The sequence below is a fragment of the Maylandia zebra genome, linkage group LG3, assembly GCF_041146795.1.
Source record: "Maylandia zebra isolate NMK-2024a linkage group LG3, Mzebra_GT3a, whole genome shotgun sequence".
NCBI lineage: Eukaryota > Metazoa > Chordata > Actinopteri > Cichliformes > Cichlidae > Maylandia > Maylandia zebra.
The window spans coordinates 33402153-33412680 of record NC_135169.1 but is presented as its reverse complement, the minus strand read 5'-3'; the positions used below and the strand labels follow the sequence as shown (position 1 = coordinate 33412680).

The 10528-nt window shown below is 46.1% G+C and overlaps 2 protein-coding genes across 2 annotated transcripts; both read left to right on the top strand.

Moving 5' to 3' along the window:
* Positions 1 to 3828: 3828 nt before the first annotated feature.
* Positions 3829 to 5917, top strand: LOC112430800 (tripartite motif-containing protein 16-like). Its single transcript, XM_076882704.1, has one exon. It carries the CDS (start codon positions 3898 to 3900, stop codon positions 5434 to 5436), a length of 1539 nt encoding a protein of 512 aa, XP_076738819.1. The 5' UTR covers positions 3829 to 3897; the 3' UTR covers positions 5437 to 5917.
* A 2921-nt stretch (positions 5918 to 8838) lies between these two features.
* LOC112430799 (tripartite motif-containing protein 16-like) lies at positions 8839 to 10528 on the top strand. The gene has a single exon (XM_024799274.2). It carries the CDS (start codon positions 8839 to 8841, stop codon positions 10258 to 10260), a length of 1422 nt encoding a protein of 473 aa, XP_024655042.2. The 3' UTR covers positions 10261 to 10528.

Below are 10528 nucleotides of genomic sequence, written 5' to 3'. Positions count from 1 at the left end.
GGTTCCGAATGACAGCAATATCAGGAAGAAGGAACACGAGAAGGCCGGGCACAGCCCGAAGAGGAGACATGGGCCCATCCTCCCGCAGGCCCACCACCCGCAGGAGGCGCCATAGGGGTCGGGTGCATTGTGTGCCGGGTGGCTGCCAGGAGCGGAGGCCCTGGCGGACTGACCCCCGGCTGCCAAGACTGGCAATAGGGACATGGAATGTCACCTCTCTGGTGGGGAAGGAGCCTGAGTTAGTGCGTGAGGTTGAGAGGTACCGGCTAGATATAGTCGGGCTCACCTCTACGCATGGCTTGAGCTCTGGAACCAGTCTCCTGGAGAGGGGCTGGACTCTGTCTCAGTCTGGAGTTGCCCCTGGTGAGAGGCGGCGGGCTGGGGTGGGTATTCTAATATCCCCTCGGCTTGCTGCCGGTACGTTGGGGTTTTTCCCGGTGGACGAGAGGGTTTGTTCCCTGCGCCTTAGGGTCGGGGAACGGGTCCTGACTGTCATCTGCGCTTATGCGCCGAGTGGCAGTTCAGAGTACCCAGCCTTCTTAGAGTCCCTGGGGGGGGGGGGGGTGCTGGAGGGTGCTCCACCTGGAGACTCTGTTGTCCTGCTGGGAGACTTCAATGCTCACGCGGGTAACGACAGCGAGACCTGGAGGGGCGTGATTGGGAGGAACGGCCTCCCTGATCTGAACCCGAGCGGTGCTTTGTTATTGGACTTCTGTGCTAATCACAGTTTGGCCATAACGAACACCCTGTTCGAACATAAGAGTGTCCATAAGTGCACATGGCACCAGGACGCTCTAGGCCGTAGGTCGATGATCGATTTTGTAATCGTATCAGCAGACCTGCGACCATATGTTCTGGACACTCGGGTAAAGAGAGGGGCTGAGCTGTCAACTGATCACCACCTGGTGGTGAGTTGGATCAGGTGGCGGGGGAGGACACTGGACAGACCTGGTGCACCTAAACGCGTAGTGAGGGTGTGCTGGGAACGTCTAGCAGAGGCCCCAGTCCGCGAGATCTTAAATGCACACCTCCGGCAGAGCTTCAACAGCATTCCGAGGGAGACTGGGGACATTGAGTCCGAATGGACCATGTTCAGCGTCTCCATTGCCGAAGCTGCTGCATTGAGCTGCGGCCGCAAGGTGGTTGGTGCCTGCCGTGGTGGTAATCCCCGAACCAAATGGTGGACACCAGAGGTGAAGGGAGCCACCAGGCTGAAGAAGGAGTCCTATCGGGCTTGGTTAGCCTGTGGGACTCCGGAGGCAGCCGACAGGTATCGACAGGCCAAGCGGAATGCGGCTCGGGCAGTGGCTGAAGCAAAAACTCGGGTGTGGGAGGAGTTCGGAGAGGCCATGGAAAAAGACTTTCGGACTGCCTCGAAGAGATTCTGGCAAACCGTCAGACGTCTCAGAAGGGGAAAGCGGTGCTCTACCTGCACTGTGTATAGTGCTGGCGGAGCGCTGCTGACGTCGACTGAGAAAATTGTCAGGCGGTGGAAGGAATACTTCGAGGACCTCCTTAATCCCACTGACACGTCTTCCGAGGAGGAAGCAGAGTCTGGGGATGAGGGGAATGACCCGCCAATTTCCGGGGGCGAGGTCACTGAGGCAGTTAAACAACTCCTTGGTGGCAGAGCCCCTGGTGTTGGTGTTGATGAGGTCCGCCCCGAGTTCCTGAAGGCTCTGGACGTTGTAGGGCTGTCCTGGTTGACACGCCTCTGCAATGTTGCGTGGAGATCAGGGGCAGTACCTGTGGACTGGCAGACCGGGGTGGTGGTCCCCATCTTTAAGAAGGGGGACCGGAGGGTGTGTTCCAACTACAGGGGGATCACACTCCTCAGCCTCCCTGGGAAAGTCTATGCCAGGGTGCTGGAAAGGAGAGTTCGTCCGTTAGTCGAACCTCGGATACAGGAGGAACAATGCGGTTTTCGTCCTGGTCGCGGAACACTGGACCAGCTCTTTATCCTCTCCAGGATACTTGAGGGTGCATGGGAGTTTGCCCAACCAGTCTACATGTGTTTTGTGGACTTGGAGAAGGCATTCGACCGTGTCCCTCGGGGTGTCCTGTGGGAGGTGTTGCGGGAATATGGGGTGTCTGGCCCATTGCTACGGGCCATTCGATCCCTATACAACCGTTGCAAGAGCTTGGTTTGCATTGCCGGCAATAAGTCGGACTCGTTCCCAGTGGGTGATGGGCTCCGCCAGGGCTGCCCTTTGTCTCCGGTTCTGTTCATAATTTTTATGGACAGGCGCCTCCTGGGTGAGGTGTTCCAGGCATGTCCCACCGGGAGGAGGCCCCAGGGCAGACCCAGGACACGCTGGAGAGATTATATCTCTCGGCTGGCCTGGGAACGCCTTGGTATTCCCCCGGATAAGCTGGAGGAGGTGGCTGGGGAGAGGGAGGTCTGGGCCTCTTTGCTTAGGCTGCTGCCCCCGCGACCCGGCCCCGGATAAAGCGGATGAAGATGGATGGATGGATGGATGGAACACGAGAAGCTGGAGAAATACCAAGGGCTCAGAGAAGAGCTCGAGAGGATGTGGAGGGTGAAGGTAACGGTGGTCCCCATGATAATAGGAGCACTAGGTGCGGTGACTCCCAAGCTAGGCGAGTGGCTCCAGCAGATCCCGGAAATAACATCGGAGATCTCTGTCCAGAAGAGCGCAGTCCTGGGAACAGCTAAGATACTGCGCAGGACCCTCAAGTTCCCAGGCCTCTGGTAGAGGACCCGAGCTTGAAGGTGAAAACCGCCCGCAGGGGCGTGCTGGGTGTTTGTTTGTTTTTTCACACACATATATATATAGTGTATAAATATATATATATGTAAAAAAAGCGGTTTGAAAGACTGTGATCGTAGTTTGGATCATTCTAGAATCTCAACATGGACCAAATATAAAACTGACCGTGTTTTGATGCCATGATTTTTACGCATTTTTCCTATTTCCAGCTAAGTGTACACTCCACATCGTATTAATAATTTCCAGTTTGTCTAAAGCCAAACTCATATTGTGAGTTATAGACAAACACAGAACACCATGATACTCAAATAAAAGTTTGTATTATACAAAGTGGGCAATCCAGTTCCAAAGAATTGATGACCTAATAAATATGGGGGTTCAGATACTAGCAGGAGCTCTGCCTCAAATGTCAGAGTCTTTAAATAGTCATCAGATATTTTGACTTATATAAAAATAATTGTCTTCATTATAAGTACTACAAAAACAAAAAGCAGAATAGACCCAAGGGGTTATTATCCAGTTGCTAGTAGCCAGTAGTTAACACAACGCACAGGTATTCTACTCCATGTAAATCCTTTATTTTACCAACACCTGATTTATTTTGTGGTCAGTTGACTACCATTTTCCAATATGACAGTTAATCCTCTAAAATAGTTTCCACAAAGGCCACTCCTTTAACAGGTGGCATTAGTTTAATCTAGGTGCAGTGTTTATCCTGGCAACTGAGGGTTGATTTTCCCTGTCGTGAATCATTTATAAACTGACTGATATTTTATGAGCTGAGGAACATTTGTTATTGTTAACATATGTAACATATGTTATTACTTCTACGAAATGGTTTATTCATAAACAGAGCATTTGATTTTCTGCTTGAAGTTCCATAAGGCACACACACTGGCAGCTTAGTGAAGCCTTTCGCTTTAGATGACTTTTGGCTTCACTTTTTAATGATGACATAGGCCAAAGTTCTTTTTTTATGATGACAAAGTAAACATGTGACACTACTGCATGGCAATAAAGGTTTATAGCCTACACTGTGGGCAGTATCTTTCTCAGGAAATGATACTGCAGTAGAACTTGAACAGTCACAGCAGATTTGGGACCAGAGACAAGAGGACTGACAACGAGTTTTGACAGTTCCATCCAAGACATAATTTCTGAAAACATGTCTGAAAAAATACAAAAGGATATTCTCTGTGACATGTGTATAGAGGACAGGAAACCAGCAAAGAAGACGTGCATGAAGTGTGAGATCTCCATGTGTGTCCAGCACCTCCAGGCCCACCTGACCACACCTGTGTTACTGCAGACTCATCCTCTGACTGAACCCATGGATTTATGTGGGAACACCAAATGTTCTCAGCACGGCAAGCTCCTGGAGTACTACTGCTTGGACGACATGACCTGTGTGTGTGTTTCCTGCGCCATTGAGGACCAGCACCGCCTACACAATATGAAGACCTTCTCCACAGCCCACAAAGAGCTCCTGGAGAAGCTGAAAGCTGAGCAGCTGATCTTACAGGAGAAAACAGACGATGAGAATGTGAGTCTGGAAAAGTGGGAGAAGAGTGAAAGAGAGAAGCTGGGTCGCTGCAGTGTGCGTCTGATTGAGGCTGTGACTAAGCTGCGTGACATCTCTCTGACCAGCGTCCAGAGCTCGGTCTCTGCTCGTATGGTGTCCCTGAAAACCAGCAAGAGCAGCATGGAAGCAGCACAGAAGGAGAAGGACACCTTCAGATTCCTGCAGATGTATTCTCAGGTGCATCAGGATGTGGAGAAGGCCAAAGCTGTGGATCTGAGAAAAGGGCTGGAGCCGGGCAGCCATCGGGACAAACTGGTTGAGGAGATGAGACAGAATGGGGAGAAGATGGTGAAGCAAGCGTCTCAGTTCTGGGGATCATTGCTGACTCTGGTTGATCCTGAACACCACCAGGAGCTTGTTCCCACTGGTTCAGACCTGATCTTTGAGCCACAGTCTCTGGGTCCTGGCATGTCGCTGTCCAAAGACAACAGGAAGGTTTTCCACAACAGCTGGCTGGGACAGTGCTGTGCAACTCTTCTAATCTGTAGTACCAAGACAGCCAGCAGCTTTCAGAGGTGGGTGGTCAGTCTGCCTGAAGAGTCTGATTGGACGATTGGTTTATGTGATAAAAAGTGTGCAAAGAACTTGAAGAATGGAGCTGTGTATGGACTGTGCTGGGAGGATAAGCAGCTCAGGAATCTCATCACAGAGACAGATGAAGATTCTCAATCATCCACTTCACAAGGTTTGAAGGTGCAAAATACTGGCACAGCCAGAACTGGGACCCAACTCGTGACAACCTCTGCATCAATCACATATCAGGGGGAGAATGGAGAAGAGCCTGTACCACGACCTGAAAAAGTGGAGGTGTTGTGGAACTTTACTGCCTCCACGCTGTCCTTCTTCAGCAGAACCGGACAGCACCAGAGAGAAGAAATAATCACAATGAAGCTCAAAGTAAGCATCAACAACTGGGACCTGGTCCCATTTGTCCAACTGGGAAAGCAAAATATCCACAGCACGACCCAGCAGCAGCAGTGGAAGTGTTCATGTGGGAAAGGATACTACTGGGATGGTAATGGGTACCGGGACAATAGTTCTGGCTCCTATTACCAGGGTTGTTGTTCCTGTGGAAAAGTTCTCGGTCCACACATCACAGAGATGGTTTGTGAACTTTACTGAGTGGTGGGATTGTGGTTTTTGTTTTTCTGTCACTGAATGAGTATAAACTTAACTGATTGGTTTTAAGTTGTTGTTAAATGCATTTATTGTGATGCATTGTGAGGATTTTCATTTATTGCTGTGATTATATTCTGCGATTTCAATCTTATGTAGCTATTTTAAAGTGCTTTGTCTCCATCTGCTGGTACTTCCAACACCAGCAGATACCACCAGCTACTACTTCACAGCTGGGGTAGTCGACATGTTTTTGTATCAAAGTAATCTTTCGGCATACTTCAAATAGATTCCCAAACATCCTCTAGGGCCTGTTTACAGACTTTATCTAGCACACAGCAGGCACTTTGGCTAATCTTGTCTTTTCATACTGGATCGTGTGCATTTATGGCTGGGCGGGTCTGATGGGAGGAGATTAATATTCACGTAAGTAACACGTTTAGTTTCATGTGTACACACTGTAAATGATCTAATCAATAATAAAGTCACTGGAGTTTAAGGATGTGGAATGTTTTTATTGACTGGATGAAATGTAACAACTGCCTTTTTTTAAACTTCACTCAAATATGACAAAGAAAAACAACAGTTTGAATAAGAACACTTTGAAATGAACTGTGTGAAACTAAATCCTGTTAAATACTCACACTGAAGGCTTCTGAAGCTAACATGAAGGAATCAGTTTATTTAAAGACTACAATCATTACAGTAAATCCACTTGAAGGTCTCGCTTGTAAAAGGAAACATAAACTAACTTTGGTATTGATCAGGAGCAGCTGAACCAGGTAAGATAAAAGCACAAATAGGTTCAATAATATCTGTACTGTAAGTTCAGCACTACATTTACATACATAAATAATTTGAGACATTTGCAATAACTTCATATGTTGATAAAATAAAAAAAATAAAAAAGCTTTCAGGATGATCTCAGCACAGTGTTCAGGAATTTGCACTGGAATGATGAGAGAGCAGGGATGCAGAGGTAGCCTGCATCTTCCCACCTGGAAACAAACTGAGCCCTGAAATATTCAGAGTGTGATGAGACCCAGAGTCTGTGTGCTGGAAAATACTTCTGTTATAGAGAGTGAAACAACCAGAGCTGCACTGACACATGCACAGTGAGTCTTTAGCGTACAAGGAGCCTCCCTCAAACTGTTGTGACTGTTGTAACAAATCATTCCCTGGCTGGGACCACATGGTCATTTAGGTTTGGCAGCATTTCTAGTGGAGAACAGCAGATAGCTTGAGCATGAACTGAGGCTGTAGTTTAAGGAAGGCCTCAGAGAAGGGTGTGCATGAAGGTGTGGTCCCTCTCCTGAGATTAGATTAATGATCTAAAATTAATCATACACATTTGCAGGTCCTGTCTGTTCAATGTTGACGCTTATTTGCAGCAAAATGAACATGTGGTGCTAGCTGTGGAAAACTGTGGATACATATAGATGGAGAAAATGTTACTTCATGATAAACAGATGTTAAGATTTTGTGCTAAACTATCACTGGCTCACTGATGCCCAAATTGTATCATTTGGTTGTCTTTTATGGAGAATGATGATGATTGTGATGCAGAGTTTAAAGAAGGAGAAAGTAACATGGCCAACACAGCAAAGCAACACATGGTGTTTTCTGAGGTAATTACAGGAGGAGAATAGTGATGAGGTCATGCTACATTTGAAAAGGTGGAGGTGTTGTTGAACTTTGATGCTTCCTCACTGTCCTTCTACAGCAGAACCGGACAGCACCAGAGGGAAGAAATAGTAACTATGGAGATGAGCCTGAAAGACAAGGAACTGACTCCATTTGTACGACTGGGAAAGGAAACATGACCCAGAAGCAGGAATGATGTTTATCTTTGATTTTTCTTCTAATGTAGCAACTAATTCTTTTCGTTTGAACTGTTTTTACTTTATTTCACCTGCAAGTTGAAGATGTTTGTCTCCATCTACTGGTGGTGCTCTCACATTGTACACACAGCTCTTTGGTCTTAATAATGACAACAAAGAAACACAGCTGTTGTTTTATACAATGTAAATGATCTGATAAGTAATCAAGTGAGAGTATTTTTAATATGTGGAATGATTTTATGTATCTGACTAACTGAATCGAGAACATTGCATTTAAATTTTTGTTAATTAGAAAAAAGAAAGTTGCTGAATTTGCCGGTTTATTATGTACACCTTTGTCTGTTTAAAAAGTAAAGTAAATAACTTTGGATTCTATTAGTTTTAATCAGTTTCAATTGAAAACTGATTGAAACTAAGAGAGAGAGAGACCAGGCTGGAAAATACTACTGGTGTTATATAATGACAAAAATTTTGTGTCATTATATAAGACAGGGCTCGTTTTTCTACAGTAACTTGTCAGCACATACAGGGCACAATTGTATAAAGGTTTATGATCTAAAAAGTTTATAATTTAAAATATAAAATAGAATAACAATACGGAAATAATATGGAAAACATTACGACGTAATCGGGCTCCGAAGGAGGAGCAGCCCCTGAATTTGGACACAGTCCAGCTCTGTAAAAACGCAGTGATTTCCCTGGTTCAGCTCTCGGTAATCCGACGAGTCTCATGTTGGATCTCCTGCTTCTGTTTTCAAGGTCATCCACTTTCAGTTGGAGTTCCTGACAGTTTAGTTCAATAACAAGTGGCCTCCCAACTTGTTAGTGAGGAAACCACTTCCTCAACTTTACTAATACGAGATTCTGCTGAGGTGAGGCTCTCGGAAAACACTCCGATTACATCTTTTATTTCTTGATTTACTGTTATAACTTCTCGCAGGTAAGTTGTAAAATGCATTTTGAGCGACTGAATTTCATCCAGAACATTAGCCTCGGTCGGTTGATCGCTAGCGTTATCTTACTCCATCTTCTCGGTTTCACGGTCGTTCTTAGCATCGTCGAGTCCATCTTTTCCGGTTGTTTTCAGTTTATGATCGGCATAAATACAGCTTTTTGGTCTTATTAATGACAACAAAGAAACACAGCGGCTGTTTTATACGATATCAAATATTGTGACTTTACATGAAAACTTTCCTCTATTTTACAGATAGAAAATTAGGGCAAGGGCAGTGAAGGGATGTCATCCATAAGCTATATTATGGCAAATTAACAGTTTTTAATGTTGACTCAACAATAGAAACATTGCTGCCTGGATTTTATCATTTGATTGCATTTTATTACAAGTCCATGTCTCTTCTACCCTAGCACAAAAGTATGTTTGCAAATTAAACTCTGATCTGTGTTTTCATGTTGGCACGTCCATATTTCTGCAGTAAAAGTTGCCTGACTCTACCTTCTCTATTTCTTTTAGCAGTGTAAAATTCAAACCAACTTCCAGATAATCCAAACTGTTGTACAACACTGAGTTATATTCAGCAAATCTAAGGAGGATTTCCTGCTGGAAAACATGTCTGACAGCATACAAACAAAAAGGAGAGGAACAGATCCACAAACTGTCCTCTGTGACATGTGTGCAGAGGACAGGAAACCAGCAAAGAAGACGTGCATGAAGTGTGAGATCTCCATGTGTGTCCAGCACCTCCAGGCCCACCTGACCACACCTGTGTTACTGCAGACTCATCCTCTGACTGAACCCATGGCTTTATGTGGGAACACCAAATGTTCTCAGCACGGCAAGCTCCTGGAGTACTACTGCTTGGACGACATGACCTGTGTGTGTGTTTCCTGCGCCATTGAGGACCAGCACCGCCTACACAATATGAAGACCTTCTCCACAGCCCACAAAGAGCTCCTGGAGAAGCTGAAAGCTGAGCAGCTGATCTTACAGGAGAAAACAGACGATGAGAATGTGAGTCTGGAAAAGTGGGAGAAGAGTGAAAGAGGGAAGCTGGGTGGCTTCAGTGTGCGTCTGATTGAGGCTGTGACTAAGCTGCGTGACATCTCTCTGACCAGCGTCCAGAGCTCAGTCTCTGCTCGTATGGTGTCCCTGAAAACCAGCAAGAGCAGCCTGGAAGCAGCACAGAAGGAGAAGGACACCTTCAGTTTCCTGCAGATGTATTCTCAGGTGCATCAGGATGTGGAGGAGGCCAAAGCTGTGGATCTGAGTAAAGGGCTGGAGCCGGGCAGCCATCGGGACAAACTGGTTGAGGAGATGAGACAGAATGGGGAGAAGATGGTGAAGCAAGCGTCTCAGTTCTGGGGATCATTGCTGACTCTGGTTGATCCTGAACACCACCAGGAGCTTGTTCCCACTGGTTCAGACCTGATATTAGAGCCACAGTCTCTGGGTCCTGGCATGTTGCTGTCCAAAGACAACAGGAAGGTTTTCCACAACAGCTGGCTGGGACAGTGCTATGCAACTCTTCTAATCTGTAGTACCAAGACAGCCAGCAGCTTTCAGAGGTGGGTGGTCAGTCTGTCCAAAGAGTCTGATTGGACGATTGGTTTATGTGATAAAAAGTGTGCAAAGAACTTGAAGGATGGAGCTGTGTATGGACTGTGCTGGGAGGATAAGCAGCTCAGCAGCCTCACAACAAAGAGAAATGAAGGTTCTCAGTCATCCACTTCACAAGGTTTGAAGGTGCAAAATACTGGCACAGCCAAAACTGGGACCCAACTCGTGACAACCTCTGCATCAATCACATATCAGGGGGAGAATGGAGAAGAGCCTGTACCACGACCTGAAAAGGTGGAGGTGTTGTGGAACTTTACTGCCTCCACGCTGTCCTTCTACAGCAGAACCGGACAGCACCAGAGAGAAGAAATAATCACAATGAAGCTCAAAGCAAGCGTCAGTAACCGAGACCTGGCCCCATTTGTCCAACTGGGAAAGCAAAATATCCACAGCACGACTCAGCATCAGCAGTAGGAGTGTTCATGTGGGAAAGATTACTACTGGGATGGTAACAGGTACCGGGATCATAGTTCTGGCTACTCCCACCAGTCTGTTTGTTCTTGTGGAAAAGCTCTTAGTGTCACAGAGATTGTTTGTAAACTTTGCTAATCATAGATCTACTCATTATTTAGTTTTTTTTTGTCCTAAAATGCTCTTTTGGTTAATTATATATGTTTAGCTTTGGTATTTGCTTTTAATGCACCAACTAATTCTTTTAGTTTGAACCGTTTCTGCTTTATTT

Coding starts and splice junctions, on each gene's coding strand:
- LOC112430799 (XM_024799274.2), top strand. CDS start 8,839: ATGTCTGACAGCATACAAACAAAAAGGAGAGGAACAGATCCACAAACT.
- LOC112430800 (XM_076882704.1), top strand. CDS start 3,898: ATGTCTGAAAAAATACAAAAGGATATTCTCTGTGACATGTGTATAGAG.